This window comes from Symphalangus syndactylus, chromosome 4 (assembly GCF_028878055.3).
Source record: "Symphalangus syndactylus isolate Jambi chromosome 4, NHGRI_mSymSyn1-v2.1_pri, whole genome shotgun sequence".
Lineage (NCBI taxonomy): Eukaryota > Metazoa > Chordata > Mammalia > Primates > Hylobatidae > Symphalangus > Symphalangus syndactylus.
The window spans coordinates 68,681,074-68,702,455 of NC_072426.2; the positions used below are offsets into that span (position 1 = coordinate 68,681,074).

At 39.3% G+C, this 21,382-nt stretch overlaps 1 protein-coding gene across 3 annotated transcripts in view; it reads right to left on the reverse strand.

The window, feature by feature from the left end:
- Positions 1-8,148: 8,148 nt before the first annotated feature.
- Positions 8,149-21,382, reverse strand: part of MKX (mohawk homeobox) — a 75,569-nt gene continuing 62,335 nt past the window's right edge. For 2 of the 3 annotated variants that reach the window (XM_055275004.2, XM_063637325.1), the window contains exons 6-7: positions 10,793-10,826; positions 8,149-10,687 (exon numbers count right to left, since the gene is read on the reverse strand). In XM_055275004.2, coding sequence (XP_055130979.1) covers positions 10,501-10,687; positions 10,793-10,826 — 221 coding nt within the window. In that variant the 3' untranslated portion in view covers positions 8,149-10,500. The remainder of the gene's footprint in view (positions 10,688-10,792; positions 10,827-21,382) is intronic. The other variant, XM_063637326.1, reaches the window with a different exon arrangement.

The window sequence follows — 21,382 nt, forward strand, 5'->3', positions numbered from 1 at the left end:
AAGAGGAGAAGAGGGAGGGAGGGACAGAGATCATTTGTTAGTTTCCCTCTGTCAAGACGAGAACCTGGATTGCTATAGAGGAGAACCCCCAAATGGGCATCAAGTTGTAAGTTCTTAGAAAAAGCATGGCTTGTGAAAATACAGAGGCCTCTGAGAAGAAGGCAGCACTAGACCATGTGAAGTCTTGACCCTCAAAGTGCTGTGGGATTGCTGAGCAACTGGCCAAGTTCTTCTTCCATTCGCAGTTATGCAGCCTGGAGAGCAGAAGGGATATGTCTTGGTGCCTTAACAAGGAAGTACAGCTTGTCAGTGGGTCTATTTCCTGATCACAAGGGCTGAAAGTGTCTGCCCCATCCCTTGACTCATAGGATTTCCACTGCTTACAGTGGACTTGGGTTTCAAATTGAAGAAAGTCTTGTGCATGCAATGAAAAATGGTGATTGAGCAGCCGAAGAGAGAAATGAAACACAATATCCCAGATAGTCAGTTTCTACTGAAATGGAACCTTTGGAGGTTCTATTACAACCTGACGATAAATAATTAATCAAACAAATGCATTTAAGGAGAATCAGTTGTAGCAAGATATTTTTCTGGAAGACATTTGCTATCTCTCTCACACACACACACACACACATCTGACAAAGGATTCATATCCAGAATATATTAAAGAACACTTAAAAATTAGTAAGTAAAGAACAAACAAAAATCTTGAACAGTCACTGCTATAATATCCAAATAGCCAGTACTTATCAAAGAACACACATGGGGGAAAAGATAGTTATCCAGAATATGTAAGTAACTCAAGCAACTCAACAGCCAAAAAAAAATGAAATAAAATAACCTGATTTCAAAGGGGACAAAATATTTTAAAAGACATTTCTCAAAAGAAAACCTAAACATGGCCAACATGTATATAGAAAAATGCCCAACATCACTAATTATCAAGGAAATGCAAATCAAAACCACAATGAGATGCCACTTAACTCCAGTTAGAATGGCTATTATCAAAAACACAAAAGAAAACAAGTGTTGGTGAGGATGTAGAGACAAGGGACACCTAGGCATTGTTGGTGAAATTATAAACTAGTACAGCCATTATGGAAAACAGGATGAAGCTTCCTCAGAAAATTAAAAACAGAACTACCGTGTGATTCAGCAATCCCACTACTGAGTATATATCCAAGGGAAATAAAATCAGTATATCAAAAAGATAGCTGCACTTCCATGTTTATTGAACACTAGTTATAATAGCCAAGATATGGAATCAAACTCTGTCCAACAATGAGTGGATGGAGAAAGAAAATGTAATATATATATACAATTCAGCCATAAAAAAGAATGAAATCCTGTCATTTGCTGCAACATAGATGAACCTGGAAGACACCATATTAAGTGAAATAAGGCAGGCACAGAAAGACATGATTCCACTGATATATGAAGTCCATTTAAAAAAATGTTGATATCATAGAAGCAGAGAGTGGAACAATAGTTACCAGAGACTGGAGAGGGAAGGGGGAAAGAAGAGGCTGGGCAGAGGTTGGTCACTGGGTACAAAGTGACAATTAGGAGGAATAAGTTCTGGTATTTGATTGCACAGGAGGGTAACCTGCTTAACAGTAAGGTATTGTATGTGACAAAATAGCTCGAAGAGAAGCTTTTGAATGTTCTCACCACAAAGAAATGATAAATGCATGAAGTGATGGATACACTACCCTGATTAGGTCATTCTACAACATATATACATTGAAACATCAAGTTGTACCCCATAAATATGTACAATTATAATGTCCCAATTAAAAAAAACTTGAGGCCGGGCACAGTGGCTCACACCTATAATCCAGTCACTTTGAGAGGCCAAGGCAGGTGGATTGCTTGAGACCACAAGTTCAAGACCAGCCTGGGTAACATGGCAAAAACCTGTGTCTACAAAAAATAAAAAAAATGTAGTCACAGCTATTTAAGAGGGTGATTGGGGAGGATCACCTGAGCTAGGGAGGTTGAGGCAGTGAGCTGTGACTGTGCCACTGCACTCCAGCATGGGTGACACAGTAAGACCCTTTCTCAAAGAAAAAAGAAAACTTGAACAGGTACTGCCACAATATCCAAATACTACATATTAAAATCACCAATTAAATATCAATTACATATTGATATTAAACAACATCAGTTTGTTCTTAATGTTAAGTCATAAGATGCCTCTACAAATCTATTATAAAAGCTAAAACATTGACATCTGAAAATATCAAAATTAGCAAGTCTGTGGAGCAACTAGACCTCTCATACCCTGCTTTGGAGATGCAAACTGGTGTTACCAGCATGGAAAAGTGTTTGATAATATCCACTACAACTGAACACAACTCAAAAAGTCTAGCTCCTGTCTACCACAAATGCATACATAAATTTACCAAAAGAAACATACGAGCATGTTTATAGAAGTGTTATTCATCATAGCCCCCAAAATGGAAAACCCACATGTCCATCAACAGGAGGATGTATAAATAATCTGTTTTATATTCACATAATGATGCAATTATATATAGCAATAAAGAAAAATGAATGGAAGCTACAAGAATGAATTCATGCAACAAGATGGCAGAATTTCACAAATATAATATTGTTCAAAAAGACCTACTCATCTGACAAAGGGCTAATATCCAGAATCTACAATGAACTCAAACAAATTTATAAGAAAAAAACAAACAACCCCATCAAAAAGTGGGCGAAGGATATGAACAGACACTTCTCAAAAGAAGACATTTATGCAGCCAAAAAACACATGAAAAAATGCTCATCATCACTGGCCATCAGAGAAATGCAAATCAAAACCACAATGAGATGCCATCTCACACCAGTTAGAATGGCAATCATTAAAAAGTCAGGAAACAACAGGTGCTGGAGAGGATGTGGAGAAATAGGAACACTTTTACACTGTTGGTGGGACTGTAAACTAGTTCAACTATTGTGGAAGTCGGTGTGGTGATTCCTCAGGGATCTAGAACTAGAAATACCATTTGACCCAGCCATCCCATTACTGGGTATATACCCAAAGGACTACAAATCATGCTGCTATAAAAGACACATGCACACGTATGTTTGTTGTGTCACTATTCACAATAGCAAAGACTTGGAACCAACCCAAATGTCCAACAATGATAGACTGGATTAAGAAAACATGGCACATATACACCATGGAATACTATGCAGCCATAAAAATGATGAGTTCATGTCCTTTGTAGGGACATGGATGAAGCTGGAAACCATCATTCTCAGCAAACTATCTCAAGGACAAAAGACCAAACACCACATGTTCTCACTCATAGGTCGGAATTGAACAGTGAGAAGACATGGACACAGGAAGGAAAACATCACACACTGGGGACTGTTGTGGGGTTGGGGGAGGGGGGAGGGATAGCATTAGGAGATATAACTAATGCTAAATGACGAGTTAATGGGTGCAGCACACCAACATGGCACATGTATACTTATGTGACAAACCTGCACATTGTGCACATGTATCCTAAAACTTAAAGTACAACAATAATTAAAAAAGAGATAGAAATATGAATGTAACTCTATGATTCAATTTACTTAAATTTCACAACTAGGTAGAAGTCAGAAAAATAGTTACATCTGGGGTAGGAGCTTCGGGAATACTTATAATGGTCCTAATCTTGATCTTGGTTTTGCTTTCACAATTATATTCTCTAGGTTAAAATTTGTTGAGCTGTACATTTATGGCTTACAAATTTTTTACATTATAATTTAATAAAAAATGTTTGGGAAAATATTCAACATCCGTTTATAATAAAATATTTTAGTCAATCCAGAATGAAACAATATTGTCTTAAAATATGAAAAAGAATAATTCTCAAATCAATATCCATTACAGCTTAAATATTTAAACACTAGAAGTGATTCCATTAAAGTAGGGAAAAACGCAAGAGAGCTTACCATCTCTGTCATTAAAAATTGTTCTGGAAATACCAGTCAATACTACAAGGAAAGGAAAGGAATAGAGTATAAATATTAGAAAAGGATCAGTAAATTTTCATTATTTGGAAATAACATGATGGTATACCTCAAAGTCCAAGAGAAATATTTGGAATATTAATTTTTAAAAAAGAATCCTAATTAAGTGTCTGGCTAACAAAAGTAATATTAAAAAACCAACAGTTTGTCTGCAAACAAATGATAATTAAGATTACGCAAAAATGGAAAAATTACACTGACAGATGCAAGACAAAAATAAACACCAATGAATGAAATTAATGAGAAATAGGAAACAAAACTAAAACTCTACTGAGATCAAATGAAAGAAGAAAACTGAATAATAGAACTCAATATTGCAAAGTATAAACTGATCTATATATTCATTAACTCCACAAATGCCAACATTATTTTGGGGGCAGTAGGGATTTGATAATATAATGTATCACGTATATCCTTAAAAGTTAAGATGTAGAAAGAGCCAGGAAAATTCTGAGGAAAAATGATATTGAAGAATTTATATTCACTACTATAGTAAGGCCCTGAAAAGAGCTCAGAAGCAAATACTGAGATCAGTGGATTATCTAGTAACCAGTTTTGAGACAGCCAGCTAGATTCTCTTTTGCTAGGAGGATCAGGGAGAGAGCCAGATACCTAGCTTACTTCTTAGCCAAAATAAATCACCAATGGATACAAGATTTAAATATACAAAAATAAATCCTAAAACTGATAGTAGAAAACATGGATGAATCTTTTTACAATCTTGGCACTAACTATATGGCAGGTGGCATTGTAAGTACTTTATATATAATAACTAATTTAATCCTCACAGCACTAAGAAGTAGATATTATTATCAACCATCTTTTACAGATGAGGAAACTGAGACATAGATGGGTTAAGTGTACTGTGCAAGTCAATAGAGCCAGTAAGCGCAAGAGAAGTGACTTGAACCTAAGCAGTCTGGTTCCAGAGTGTATGCTCTGAACTACCACGTGACACTGCTTCTGTGATGACCAGATAGATGCAGTAGCATTCTGTGTATCCTAAATATACACACAGATGAGTCTTAGCCTTCTGAATATCAAAATATGATAAGTGAAGGTAAAAAAAACCCTAACAAAGTGGGAAAACATAGCATATATTACAGACAAAGTACTAAATTTTCTTTAATATACAAAGAATTCATACAAATCACTTACAAATGGACAAGAAAAGGGAAAAAAGAAAGAAAAAGAAAAACATGAACAAGCAGTTTACTAAAAAGAAATACTAAGAAGCTTATGCACAGGGCCACTCATCTTAAACAAGCACAAGTGAAAACAATGTTTAGACATAATTTTTATCAACCACATTGTCAACTATTGAAAAGTTTACTACTACTCAATGTTTTGACCAGGTTGAAGGAAAACAGGCTTATTGTTGGAAGTGTAAATTGGTAGAATTTTAAAATACTAATTTGATAACATTCATCAAAAAACTTAATGTGCTTATCATTTGACCCATTAATTCCACTTCTCGCTATCTATTCCATAGATGTAGAAGTGTCTGAAGACACATAGGCATAAGAATGTTCATTGAATCATTGTTTTTTGTTTGTTTGTTTTGTTTTGTTTTGTTTTGTTTTTTGAGACAGAGTCTCACTCTGTCGCCCAGGCTGGAGTGCAGTGGTGTGATCTCAGCTCACTGCAACCTCCGCCTCCAGGTTCGAGCAATTCTTCTGTCTCAGCCTCCCGAGTAGCTGAGACTACAGGCATGCACCACCACACCTGGCTAATTTTTTTTGTATTTCTCGTAGAGATGGGGTTTCACTATGTTGGCCAGGCTGGTCTTGAACGCCTGACCTTAAATGATCCACCCGCCTTGGCCTCCTAAAGTGCTGGGATTACAGGTGTGAGCCACTGTGCCCAACCTGAATCATTGTTTATCAGTGCTGCTTGATGTAAATCAACTGCATTGCTGAGAGCACTGTAAATTCAGCTGACTTTTTTTTCTTATAGAAAGACTTTCTCGAATGAAGAAAGAAATCCATTTTGTTGCAAGCTCCTTATCCCAATGTGAAATAGCACTTTGAGTAGCACTAGTTTATAATAATTAAAAATTGGAAATAACCCAAAAATTCATCAGTGGGCTATCTGCTAAATAAATTATAATAGATCCAAAAATAATAGATCCCCATGTAGGTGCTTTTTATCTTGTACCCTTCTATACTGTTTACAATTTTCTACAATTAGCATAAATTACATCTATCGTTTTTTAAAACATTTGTAATTAAAAATTTAAATTTTGTTTAGATGTCAAAAATATCTGTCAGATTAGACTCATTGTAGGTCACATTTCCAGAAACTGGCTTTGGGCTAAAATTTGTTGTAGAAGACCTAGTGAGACCATCTTACCTAGGGTGAATTCGCATGGAGTCATTTGTGCAAAATGTAAAAACACCTCAGCTTTTTTTGTTTCCAAACTCAAAAATCTGTTTTTCCTCGCGTTGAGAGAAAAAGTTTATTGTGGCCAATTCGCCCTTCTTCCAAACCAAAGTTTTAGTCCATCTCTAAGATGGGTCTCAAAGCTCGGAGTGGTGAAATCAGGATTCTATTCCTACAGTGTGGCAATCTGTCTTCTAATTCTAATCATAATGGTTACAAAGAAGAACAGGACTGACTGGGCGCGGTGGCTTATGCCTGTAATCTCAGCACTTTGAGAGGCCAAGGCGGGTGGATGACCTGAGGTCAGGAGTTGGAGACCAGCCTGGCTAACATGGTGAAACCCTGTCTCTACTAAAAATAAAAAATTAGCCAGGTGTGGTGGCACACGCCTGTAGTCCCAGCTACTCGGGAGGCTGAGGCAGGAGAATCACTTGAACCCAAGGGGAAGAGGTTGCAGTGAGCCGAGATTGCACCACTGCACTCCAGCCTGGGCGACAGAGTGAGACTCCATCTCAAGAAAAAAAAAAAAAAGAACAGGACCAAGAAGTTCTTAGTGCTCACAAGGACCCAATGATGGTGACCCTAACACATATTTGACAGAATATAGGAGTCCTATATGCTTCATGGAAACTACAGTTTATAGTGCCAAAAAGTGTGAGACATGAGGCCTTTTAGGGCTGTGTGGAATACGGTCATAATCGCTAACATTTGTACAGTGCCATGCAGTTTGCAAAGTGCTTTTATATCGACTGCCTCATTGACTTCCCCACAACAGATCACTGGAGTAGGTAAATTTCACAGGTCTAATTTTATAGGTGCAAACAATGGGTATAGAAAGAAGGCTTACGCTTATTCCCCAAAGGTACTAAGAAGTGAAGTAGCAAAGCCAGAGCATGCCAGCCCAGGTTCTTACCACCACAACACACTGCCTTCCGAGGCATGACTTGCCTATGCCACCCCTGGCAGGACAGCGTGGGGGGCTTGCCCTTCTTTGTGTTTATTTGCATGCTGTGACACCATTGAGCTGGATAAGTTTAAAAGCAGGCTATGGCTGTTGCCACTGTTTGTTAAACATTGCTACTTGGAGCAGATGGAGAACACAGGCAGCAGCTTGAGTTTTTCTTAGCCATCTTGAACAGTATCAAGCAGGACAAATAGAGGGAAAGCAATCCTTGTTTATCCCAAAGAAGGAAGCGACAGCACATATCGTGTTTTCTGTTGGAATGTCTGTTCTGCCTTGGCTTTGCAACGCTTTATGCTTTTTGCCTGGAAGTTCAAAGTGATGATGCTAAAATAATCTTCCTTGAAGGCCTTTCTAACTCTGATACCAACTATCACCATTGCACAGCAGCTTTTCTTGTCGGGCATCTCTACCTCTCCACAGCTGTCCATTAAACTACCCGTGTCTTATGTTCCATTTATTTTAAATATTTCTACTTTCTTGTGCATAAAGCCTGGATAGAGGAATTGTAACTATGCAATAATACGTTCCAGTTACCAAGCACCTATTATCTGACAGACACTGAGGTAGGCACTTTATGTATTGTATTTTATCTCAGTCTTTAAAAGCTGGATTGGTGGCCTAAGGTGATGAAATTCAAACCTAATACAAATGCAGCACTCCCATATCATATCCCTTAACAGTCTAAGGAGAATTGATGAATATAATGGGCCCCTCTGTTCTACTGCTTCATCTACCTGGTCAGCTCTCAAAGGAAAACAAAATCCATACGATCATCGAGGTCTAGAAATTAACTTTTATTTTAAATCTGTCAAGAACTCCTGGCAGTTATTAATTTTATTAAAATGATTACATATGGCAAAACAAAGAATAGAGGTAATTCTATTTCTCTACAACATAAATTATGAGTTAGATTTTCAGCTGCCGGCTCAGCATTGTTCAAGATTCTTTGAAAGGACTGGGGGGATTTTAATATCCAGAAAATGTTAAAGCAGCAAAAGAAAAAATAAATTAAAAAGTCATTGCAATTGGAGATATTGCCAAGGATGTGCTTATTATAAAGTCTTCTTGACATGTTAATTATAAAATCTTCCAACCTTTGGTATTAAAAAAAATCATGTGAATAGTTGTCCTATATTGCCTTGTCATCTATAATTTATAACATAGAAGAAATTTGCTGATTTTTTTAAAAAGATGGCAAACATGAATCATGACTCGTTCAAATAAAATACAACCAGCATTCATTCATTTAACTGAAATATGTCAAAACCAAAACACTTTTATTAACATATTTAATACCAGAATAACTTATAATAGTATGAAAAAGAGTGAAGTATTTGTCTTTAGTTTTCATTGACATGCTCACATTTTGTCATTTTTGTATTGTTTTGCAAAGATTCCAAAGTTTTTATTAGCAATCTCTAACTATTTAAGGATGCAAACCAAAAGAACTCATACTTCATCTGATCATACAGTCATAACTTATATATTTTGCTTTGCGCTTACTGTTACTGCAAACAGCAATTTAGAAAACAAAGTAAAAATATATATATACACAAAATATTTTTATATCAAATTATCTTCATTACACTAAATAAACCCAATCCCCAAATGTTATGTTACATGAAAAAGTGTCCTACAATTTAGATCAAGACTGATACTGTCCGTCAACTAGAGCAGCCTTTGGTTTTAAAAGCATTTTGCAGAATAAAGAAAAATGTCACCACTTGGCTGCACTATTGACCCTCATTCACACTGACAAAAATGCTTTCCAGTTAAAAAAAAAAAATAGATTACATACCCAGAAAAAAAAGTCCCATCATAAAAGAGTCAAACCCTTTTTACTTCTCTGTAGCACATACCCTCTGTTATATTTGGCATTTCCACTGTTTATTCAAGTTTCAAGTCTTCCCAAGCTGATTAGAATATTATTGTTTAGTTGAGAAAGACAGTCTTCTTTCTTGATATTGATTATTCTCACTCAATGGTAGTCTAATTTAGAAACAAAATGTTTTCTTTCAATGCATGATTTCACTTCATTTTTACTTTAATGTCCAACTTGGCAAAATTCAAACTGTTCAATGTTTTGTTTTCCATATGTTTTAAATTTAAAAATCAATTTTATGTATCTATATGTATAGCCGCACAGAGATACATTTCTTTCATTCTGTTGTTCTCGCTGCAATACAAATTGTCCATCAGCAATTGTAATTTGAAACGAACCAAATAAAAGATTTTTAGTCATTCCATATGAACACAGTTTCCATCACAAAAAGACAGTGAGCTCTAATGCAAACAGGATTATGTTTTAAAACTACAGGTTTAGTATTACACAGGAAAATTTTGAGTTATTTGTATAATAAAGTTTTTTTTTAAACTTCAGCAGAACTTGAGAAACAAATCCAGATTAATTCTAAAGGGCTTTGTGGTGCTTTCCAACAGTGCTTGAAAAAAAGTTTTCCTGGTCACCATGTGTTCATTGAAATTTTAAATTAGCTTGAAGGAATCACTTCTTAAATGTACAACATTATGTGGATCACTGCACCTTGAATTTTGGAAGTTTGTAACATATCAAATATGCAGGCAAGATACATGCATAAAATTCTCACTGTCACTCTGAAAAGCACATTGAACAATTTTCAATACTGTAGACTTTTTTTAAAAGGAAGATTTCATTTGAGTTGAACAGATATCCAAGTTTTAACATGAATTATTGAATGTATTTCAAGGGCTTTCAGCGATTCTGGTTTCAGTCCTGGAATGATTAGGCCCGTCTGGAATGATGCACACAGGCTAATAAGCATATGGCGTTGGCATTTTGAGGCATAGCTGTTCAACTATGCCCACGTTGGAGCTTATCTTTGGGAAGCAAGGCACTTACTGTAATGGTAATGCAGACGTTTTATGCATAGTTTGAGTAACATAAAATAAGTTAATATTTTTGATTAAAATGAGTTTTTTATAATTTATATGTCTTTTATAGAAGCAACTAAATGATATATGTGGGATAATTAAAAATAAGAAGAGGTTTGGGAGAGAGTCATTTTCATCCCTGCTTCGGCTCTTAGGATGAGGGTTGATGAAAACACCAGAAAGAACATCCACTGGATCTGAAAAGCAACAAGCTCTTAAAACTGCTGCACCAGCGGCACTTTGACAGTCTTTACTTCTGCTATATGGGACGACTTCTGGATGATGCAGCTGGTAGTTCCCTGCAGTTTGTCCTTTCCCTGTGCAAGATTTGTTAAGGCCATAGCTGCGTTGATCTCCTTCCAATACGTGTCATCCTTGCTTGGTCCTTTTCTGTTAGCTGCGCTGGAGTTAAGCAAAACAGAAAGTAAACGATCAAACTCACTGCAGTTTGCATTGAAAATGCCATCGCTGAAAAGCAGGAACGGCCAATGGGAACATTTTGCTCACCTGTCACCCTTACTGGATCCGTTTTCCAGAGTGTCTGTAAAGAAAAGCAAAAATTCAATTATTTTTATTTTTTTCCTTTCTTTTCTCATCTCAGGAGTTTCATCACTAATGACCAGAAGTAAAAGTTCTTCAGGAAATATGTTTGAAAATTAGTTTGCTTTTAATAAAGATAAAGCAGTTTATATTAAGATGCAAAAAAAATTGCAAAGGGGCAGAAATAAGATGACAGTGGGTAGTAAAGAATAAAAGGTAGCTCTCATAGACATACAAAAATCTGAAGTTATTTACTCTGAACAATTGGGCCTTTTGGATCAGGAGACAAGCAGCATAAAGAAAAGAGTGCTGACTGTACTTGGGGACAGGTTCTGGCCTTGCCCTACTACCCACCTGCAGTGTAACTTGGGGGCAGATTATGACCTCCCACAATGTCTGGGATTCAGTTCTCTAACTATAAAATCAGGGGGTTTTGGCTGGGCAAAGTGGCTCATATCTGTAATCCCAGCACTTTGGGAGGCCAAGGCAGGGGGATTGCTTGAGCTTAGGAATTCGAGACCAGCCTGCGCTACATAGTGAGACCTCATCTCTACTAAAAATAAAAATAGCTGGGTACAGTGGGTGTTCACCTGTATTCCCAGTTACTCAGGAGGCTGAGGCAGGAGGATTGCTTGAGCCCAGGGGGTTGAAGGTGCAGTAAGCAGTGATTGTGCCACTGCACTCCAGCCTGGGCAACAGAGCAAGACCCTGTCTCTAAGAAAATTAAAATTAAAAAGGGGGGTTTCTAGAAAATCTTGGGGGTGCTTCTGGCTCAATGATTCTATAATTTCATGGTTATCAAATTTTCTTTTTTGTTTTTTTTTGAGATGGAGGCTTGCTCTGTTGCCCAGGCTGGAGTACAGTGGTGCGATCTTGGCTCACTGCAACCTCCGCCTCCCGGGTTCAAGCAATTCTTCTGCATCAGGCTCCTGAGTAGCTGGGATTACAGGCGCCCGCCACCATGGCTGGCTAATTTATGTATTTTTAGTAGAGACAGGGTTTCACCATGTTGATCAGGCTGCTCTCGAACTCCTGACCTCGTGATCTGCCTGCCTTGGTCTCCTAAAGTGCTGGGATTACAGGCGTGAGCCACCATGCCTGGCCAGTTATCAAACATTTATTTCAGACAAAGGATGGGCAAATAGTTCCCTCTGCTAGTTAGCAAATGAGTAACAGACCCAGTGGTGATAGCAATACAGGATTTCTTGGCATATTTATTAGAAGAAGCAGGCACCAGTCCTCAATTTCCAAAAGAACGCCTCCTTCCGCTGCTGCAGGAAATGAAAGTTAGGATGCTGGCTTTTGCTTCTGCACTCACATCTTTGGTTTAGATTTGCTGTTTCACTCAGAACACGAATGTCTCCCAACACCACATAAATATAAAGAACCCACAAAAATGGGTTCTCGAGGTCTTTAGGCTAAAAGAATCTGGTATGAGTAACACAAAAATTTACCTACTGAAGGGAAAGATGTAGGGGGGTGGTAGAGAGGCTACTGGCATGGCATCCAAGCAAAGGAGTGGGGTTGAGACTCCAAAACCAGATAGTGGGTAAGCCCCTCTTCATCATCATCACCATCCACAACAATAATCAATATTACTAGGGAGCTACTGCACTTGGCACTGTGCTGCACACAGGAAACTTGGAAAATGCAAGGCTCTCTGCTAGTTCTACGGCCTTTGCAAAACTGTCTTTTCCTGCCCTTAGTCCTCTCCCTTCCTTTTACCCCCCACCTGCCCCTGCCAACCCAATATTTCTCACAATTTCTTTTTCTCTGCACTGCTCAAGGCTAGTTAGGAAATGCAACCTAATTTCCAATTCTGAGTTCTAAGAGAGTCACAGAACTAGAAGAGGTTTGAGAAGAATAACGTCAACATGATCATCATATAGTCTAACCAGGGCAAAACTTCCCAGGAAGAGATAGTCAAGAGAAAATAAATTATATGCCCATGAGGCAGCCAAGCTTCAATGCCCTCTCTGAAGGAAAAGGATGGGGAAAGCCTGCTGACATATCCTGAGTTAAGCCTTAAGATGCAGACCGCGAGACAATCATGGGTCACTCTGAGCTCTTTTCACAACCCTTCACCTAAGGAACTTAAATAAACAAGGCGAACAAACCAAACAAAAGCATTTAGTGAACAAATGGCAAGGTTGTTGTGAAGAACACATGAAATCATGTGTGTCTGGCCCAGAATGGAACAACAAGTGTTAGTTCCTTTGATCTCCTTTCACTGACTACTCAGGCGGCATTTTATAAGGTTTTAGGGATCCTTTAGGGGAAATAATTGGATCTGTGAACAGTTAGAACGTTACCTTCTGCAGCTCTGCCAGCTTCTGGCTCTTACAGGGTCAGCCTGGATGCTTAGCTATACCTCTGCTGCTTTCCATAATTTTGCAATATAAAGTAACTCATGTAAATGCAGGAAAAGAATGATCATTTGTAATTTACAGAACTCTGATACTACTGATTTACAGATCATTTACTACGTATCAGGCATAATTCTGAGCACTTTGTGTCCTAATTTATTTACTATTACTGACTTTGTGTATGAATAGCATGTCTCCATGGTATCTGTGAAGTCATTTTTTATTGAGTTCTATTCTCCTATCTGTAAATGTTCACTCAGTAAGGACAGAGACAAGGCGCTACCAGAACAGAGAACAAGTCAAGGCTTTCGTTTGGGAGAAGGAAAGCCAGCAAAATTTACAGAGGAAAACAAAATGAGTTAGACCTTTGCTCCATTTTGCCCACAAATTGCAACAATTCTGTTGCCAAAGTGAAGCAATAGGTTATGGAGATATTTATTCAATGGAAAGACTTGGCAAAAGCAGAATAAGTTCCATGAGGCTTAAATAACGTTAGGGAAATAACAAAACATAATTTAGAGAAGACTATGTAACTGACGCTCTGGCTGCCAGATGAAGCCATCTCACATAGGCGAAGGAGACCAGAACCCGGTTCCCTACCTGAACTGTCAATCTCAGAGTGGTTACCGCACAGACAAGAAGAAAGCCTGTGGCTATCAAATATGTTAGGGGTTGCAGAACCCGTCAATGAATCAATGCCATCAATGCATGGAGCCTGCATGTGGAAGGAGAAGATGTAATTCACGGCTCAGGTCCACAGAGAGCTTCTATTTTAGATGAGGAGTCAACTTGTATGTCTTGCAGCCCCATGAGCTCCTGGCTGTAGCCAGCACTCCCTGTGGCTGACTCCTTGAACTTGTTCCACTGAGAAACACATTTACTGCAGCCAACTGTGAAATTATAAAATTCTGCTTACTCTTTGGGTGTATGTGTTTGACACTTTGGTGCCTATGAAAATACCTTTGAAGTGCAAAAACGTAGACTCAAACTCCCATTCAGGTATTCTTAATTGGGTTTTACAAATCTCAGCAATGTACTACACAGGATTCAATAGACTGAATTCTGTATTTTATTTTTCAGGCAGATGGGCACATTCAATGTCACTAGGTATAGATTGGATTCCTTTCCAATAACAGAAGAAAATCATCTTACATCACACACCGGGGCCTGTCGGGAGATTGGGGGCTGGGGGAGGGAAAGCATTAGGAGAAATACCTAATGTAAATGACAAGTTGATGAGTGTAGCAAACCAACATGGCACATGTATACCTATGTAACAAACCTGCACGTTGTGCACATGTACCCTAGAACATAAATAATAATACAATAAAAAAAAGAATTTCTATTAAAAAAAAGTAATGGAGAATAGAGACATGTTGATTCTCTATCAATAGTCAGTGTGAAAACTGCATACAACAAAGCTCAATCTCAAAGACTGAAATCAACAAGGAAAAGCTGCTTACCCCCACTTGGGAAGTACGGGGGGTGGGCAGTCTCTGTGTTCAAAGTGATTTTAGTTCAAAAAATCAATTGATGTTAGAAGGGCACGCTTTTCCTGAGGCTGTTACTGGTGGGCTGCCCAGTGTCACATGGGTATTTTGAGTCCAAGAGCCACCTCCTGTGGAGTAACGTGTTCTGGTTCCCAGAAGAGGCAAACCCGCAAAAGGAAGATAGCAAACAGAGCCCTTTGACTCTGAAACATTTGTGCTTTTTTAGGAAAGCAAGGACTCTAAAGATCTGGGAGTTTGGGGAGATTTTTTTTTTTTATTTGTTGTGCTAAGATGAAATCTGGAGAAATGTCGCAGCTTTTAGAGAACTGATATCATTTGAGGGGAATTCAGAAAATTTACAATCTTCTCATTATACTAACTGGTTGTATTAAGTGTTGTAATTTTTTTTCTTATGCTCTTTCCCTTTGAGGTAAAAACTTAACAGCTCTTCTCTGGCTCAAGTGTGTTGTGTGTTGTGTCTTTTCAGCTCATGGTCAGTATTTGAGGAGCAGTGGGTCTGTGTACCCACCACTGGTGGTCATAGGGGTCCTGACACGTCTGTCCACTGCTGACAGGTGGTCTCACGGGCTGCACTCGAGAAGTGGCACCTAGTAGCTCCAGAAACAATCAGACAGGAGAGGGAAGGATTGTGCATGTTGTGAAAGAGGGAAAATGCAAGTTGGAGCTAGCTCCTGGTATGTAGACTCTTGAGAGCAGTTCATTAGCATCACAGACTTGGGGTCTGACGGCCCCACATTTGGCTCGGCTGTATCTCTTACTCTGCAAGTAGCTTGGCTCAGCCTCTCCAAAGTCTGAGCTAAAATGCCTTTTTAGCTTCCAAGGTTCCAAAAATCAGCTACACTGTCAATTACCATAAAAGCAACTGGTTGGCAGGAACGGCTTATTGAACCAGCCAAAAGAGCGTGTTTTAAGACCAAAAAAGAAAAGAAAAGAAAAAAAAAAAGAGGTGTGTATTTAGGAAAATCTTGGATGCTGCAAAACCCAAACCATGTTGAAACTTAAAGTGGGGCTATCCTCAGTTTGGACATGTGTTTCCTTCTACAGTTAAGTAGAGAAAAAATTATACAGAAAACTCAGTTCCAATGCAACTCGAGATAGCTAAGCAAAAAGCTCTGTGGCCAACTGTGAAAAATGCAACTCAGAAGCACATTAATTCTGATATATATTCCTGATGTTATATTTGTAGCCATAAAAAGAGACAAAAATGTGGCCAAATCTTTTTCTCTGAGGTTTTTAAAAAATTTAATAAATAAGCCCTAAAGGGAAAAATGTTTTTGTTTCACATATGCCACTGAAACGTAAATAAAATGAGGTGAGATTTAGAATTCAGGTTTTTAAATCAAATAATGTAAAAATTATATATGCTTCCCTAAATTAAAATGGAAGGAGTAGAAGAAAAAAAACTTTTGAGATGATGGAAAGGGAAGTAAATGAGTCAGTGAGAAATCATTACTGAAATAGCTCGGCCAAGGGGGAAACAAAGACCACTAGGATTATTTGAGTGGGAAGAGGAAGCCACTCATATTTTAAAACAATAAAAGAAGGTACAGTTGTGTACCACCTAATGATAATTCGGTCAGTGGTAAACCATATATACGACAGTGGCCCATAAGATTATAAAGAAGCTGAAAAATTCCTATCACCTAGTGACATCGTAATGTGGTCATGCCACACATTGCTCATGTGTTTGTGGTGATGCTGGTGTAAAGAAACCTACTGAGGCTGGGCGCGGTGGCTCACACCTGTAATCTCAGCACTTTGGGAGGCTGAGGTGGGCGAATCACTTCAGTTCAGGAGTTCGAGACCAGCCTGGCCAAAATGGTGAAATCCTGTCTCTACTAAAAAATACAAAAAATTAGCCAGGCGTGGTGGTGCATGCCTGTAATCCCAGCTACTCAGGAGACTGAGGTGGGAGAACCGCTGGAATCCGGGAGGCAGAGGTTGCAGTGAGCCAAGATCTCGCCATTGCACTCCAGCCTGGTGACAGAGCGGGACTCCATCGCAAAACAAACAAACAAACAAACAAACAAAAAAACACCTACTGAGCTGCTAAATGTATAAAGTATAGCACATAAATTATGTACAGTACATAATACTTGATAATAATAAATGACTATGTTACTGGGTTTATGTGTTTACTATATTTTTTATTGTTATTTGAGAGTGTGCTCCTTCAACTTAGATTTAAAAAGTTAACTGTAGCCGGGCATGGTGGCTCACACCTGTAATCCTAGCACTTTGGGAGGCCGAGGTGGGCGAATCACTTGAGGCCAGGAGTTTGAAACCAATCTGGCCAACATGATGAAACCCTGTCTCTACTAAAAATACAAAAAAATTAGCTGGGCGTGGTGGCGGTGCCTGTAATCCCAGCTACTTGGGAGATTGAGGCAGGAGAATTGCTTGAACCTGAGAGGCAGAGGTTACAGTGAGCTGAGATTGCGCCATTGCACTCCAGCCTGGGCGACAGAGCAAGACTATGTCTCAAAAAAAAAAAAAAAAAAAAAAAAGTTAACGTAAAACAGCCTCAGGCAGGCCCTTCAGGAGGAATTCCAGAAGAAGGCATTGCTATTATCAGAGATGACAGCTCCATGCGTGTTATTGCCCCTGAAGACCTTCCAGTGGGACAAGACATGGAGGTGGAAGACAGTGATACTGATGAGCCTTACCTTGTGCAGGCCTAGGCTAATGTGTGTGTTTGTGGCTTAGTTTTTAACAAAAATGTTTAGAAAGTAAAAATCAAAAATGAAAAACCTTAATAACAGGAAAAGGTTTATAGAATAGGATATAAAGAAAATATTTTCATACAGCTGTCCAATGTGTTTGTGTTTTAAGCTAAGTGTTATTACAAAAGAGTCAAAACGTTTTTTTAAAAAGTGTATAAAGTAAAAAAGTAACAGTAAGCTAAGATTAATTTATCACAGAAGAAAAAAATTTTATAATAAATTTAGGGTGGCCTAAGTGTCCAGTGTTTATAAAGTCTACAGTAATGTAGAGTAATGTCCTAGGCCTTCACATTCACTCACTACTCACTTACTCACTCACCCAAAGCAACTTCCAGCCTTGCAAGCTCTGTTCATGGTAAGTGCCTTATACAAGTGCATAATTTTTTATTTTTTTTACCAGCAGTCCTCAACCTTTTTGGCACCAGTGCCTGGTTTTGTGGAAGACCATTTTCCCATGGACCAGGGATAGGGGAGGTCTCAGGATAAAACTGTTCCACCTCGGATCATCAGGCATTAGTTAGATTCTCATAAAAAGTGCACGACCGACCAGGCGCGGTGGCTTGTGCTTGTAATCACAGCACTTTGGGAGGCCGAGGCGGGTGGATCACAAGGTCAGGAGTTCGAGACCAGCCTGGCCAATACAGTGAAACCCCGTCTCTACTAAAAATACAAAAATTAGCCAGGCATGGTGGCAGGCACCTGTAATCCCAGCTACTTGGGAGGCTGAGGAAGAGAATCGCTTGAACCCGGGAGGCGGAGGTGGCAGTGAGCTGAGATCTCATCCTGCCATTGCACTCCAGCCTGGGCAACGGAGCTAGACTCAGTCTCAAAAAAACAAAAAAAAAAAAAAGAAAAGAAAAAGAAGCGCACAACTACATGTGCAGTTCACAATAGGGTTTGTGCTCCTGTGAGAATCTAATGCCACCGCTGACCTGACAGGAGGTGGAGCTCAGACGGTAATGTGAGTGATGGGGGAGCAGCTGTAAATACAGATGAAGCTGCTTATCTCCTGCTATGCAGCCTGGACCGCTACCGGTCCGTGGCCCGGGGGCAGGGGGCCCTTGTTTTATACCGTATTTTACTGTGTCTTTTCTATGGAAGGTATGTTTAGATACATATTTTTAATGCTTACCATTGGTTCCGATTGCCTACAGTAGTCAGTACAGTGATCTACTGTACAGGTTTGTAGCCTAGGAGCAATAGGCTGCACCATGCAGCCTCAGTATGCAGAAAGCTATGCTGTCTAGGTTTGTGTTAGTACACACTATGAGGTTTGCACCTGATGAAACTGCCTGATGATAAATTTGCATTTCTTAGAGCACATCCCTGTTGTTAAGCAACGCATGACTATATTCACCTTGCTTATGAGGCCTGGCCTAGTGCCCTTGCAGAGCAATTAAAAATCCGGGACCTGTGATAATGATCCAAAGCAAGTCAGAGCTCCAGACGCTTGAAAACTGTGCTTCTGCACACCTGTTAAGTTTGGGGGCCATTACTTTGACAGCAGGTGCGCAGAGCCTGCATCTAGTGTGTTACTGACCTCAGAAGTCTAGAGAGCCTCTGGGGATACCAGATCAGTTTCTAGAGTTATTCACATACTTGGAACAACTGAGGATAAGAACAAGACTCTGGTGAGTAGGGCAGGTATAAAAACCTCACTGAAGATTCTGAAATACCAATTGCTGTGAAGTTGCAGTGCCTTACCAAATGACCCCCAGGGCGCATAAGCAATCCCCAGGGCTCCCTGCTCACATTGCTACAGACTCCATCTCTACTTCTCCGTACCTGGAGACTGAAGCTAGGCTTCCATACCCCTCTACAAATTGGTTCTACAGTGACTATACAGTTCTTTCTTTTTATAAATAGCATTTGTTGGCTGGATACAGCAGCTTATGCCTGTAATCCTAGCAGTTTGGGAGACTGAGGCGGGAGGATTGCTTGAGCCCACGAGTTTGAGACCAACCTGGGCAACTCATTGAGACTTCATGTCTATTAAAAATTTTGAAAATTAGCCAGGCATGGTGGTGTGTGCCTGTAGACCCAGCTACTCTGAAGGCCGAGGTGGGAGGATCACTTGAGCCTAGGAAGTCAAGGCTGCAGTGAGCTGAGATCATGCCACTGCACTTGGGCCTGGGTGACAGAGTGAGACCCTGTCTCAAAAAAGAAAAAAAAATATATGTATATATATATATATACACACACACATATATATAAATATAGCATTTGTTGTTTTTCTTTAATAAGAAAGTAATACATCTTCCCTGCAGAAAATCTAAGAAAAAGTGTAAAATAGAAAATAAGGGGTAATCAGAGATAACTAATATTAACATTTGGATATATGGCCTTCCAAACAAGTATTATACACATTTTTAAAAATGGCATCGTTCTGGACATGTGTTATAACCTGCATTTTCTACTGAACTTCCATGTCCTCCTTACCTTTTGTTAATAAATAAGACAATAATTTACCCCTTGGCCTTTCCCAGTGTGACAGTGGATTTCGCCTGTGAAATAGAAACAGCCTGAAAGAATTCAAAATCCAGCTTCATCCAACTTAAACTTAAACGGCAAGAAGGAGTTATCTTTAAAATAACCAGGGACTGGTTTCGTGGAAGACAATTTTTCCACAGACCAGGGAGCGGGGGGTTTGAGATGAAACGATTCCACCTCAAATCATCAGACATTAGTTAGATTCTCATAAGGAGTGCACAACCTAGATCCCTTGTATGCACAATTCACAATAGGGTTCACGCTCCTATGAGAATCTAATGCTGCTGTTAATATTTATTGAATGCTTATTCTATGCCAGGCACTACGCCAGAAACTCTACTAATGTTATTTGGTTAAACGCCTGCAATGACCCTGTGTAACAGCACCACCACCCTTATTTACAAATGACACTGTAGCTTAGAGGGGTCCAGGAACTTGCACCTTTGCAAGCTGTGAGACTCAGCGCCAGGTCCCCTGGCCCTGAAGTTCATGTTTTTAACCCCTGCATGGCATTATCCAAGTAACTTCTGTCAATAAAGCCACCTGCAAAGACCATGGCAAGGCTTAATGCATTGTATATATAGAAAGCCTATGGCAACAGAACCTATTAAAAATGGATTAAACTTTTCTCTGTACTTTTTGCTAGGATTTTAGATAACAAAGAGACCAAAACCAGATTTTTTTCTCCTTATGATTTAATATGTAATATCAAGGAATCTGTCCAAATTGTAGAATAGGGAATTCAAGTAAGTTGTCTTGAGATCTTCTTTATACTTTCAGTAGAGTGATTTCTTTTCTTTTTTGAGACAGAGTCTCACTCTGTCGCCCAGGCTGGAGTGCAATGGCGTGATCTTGGCTCACTGCAAGCTCTGCCTCCTGGGTTCATGCCATTCTCCTGCCTCAGCCTCCCGAGTAGCTGGGACTACAGGCGCCCGCCACCATGCCCAGCTAATTTTTTTTGTATTTGTAGTAGAGACGGGGTTTCACCATGTTAGCCAGGATGGTCTCAATCTCCTGACCTCGTGATCCGCCTGCCTTGGCCTCCCAGTGTTGGGATTACAGGCGTGAGCCACCACACCCGGCCCAGTAGAGTGATTTCTAATAGATATGTGATATCCCTATAGCCACTCCTCTATAGCCCTGAACGAATGACTGCTAAACAGTTCCTAGGCAGCTGCTGCTGCATCACTTTCAGAGGAAATTTTTGTGGTTATCCTCTCTTTGGGACAGTTAGAGCTTTTGAATGAGTAAAGATAAATCATTCTAAGTGATATTTGCCAAAAAAAAAGGAAGAAAAGAAAAACCACCCAACAACCCATAACAGTTATTTGCTGATGACCAAACGCTTCTACCACTCCCACTGACCAAAGTGAGCTTTACTTTAAAACTTTGGCATGACAGGAAGAGACTGCAACTAAAGCCTGGTGAAGATCAAGGCTACTGAAGATGAAAGAGTTATTAGAAGCC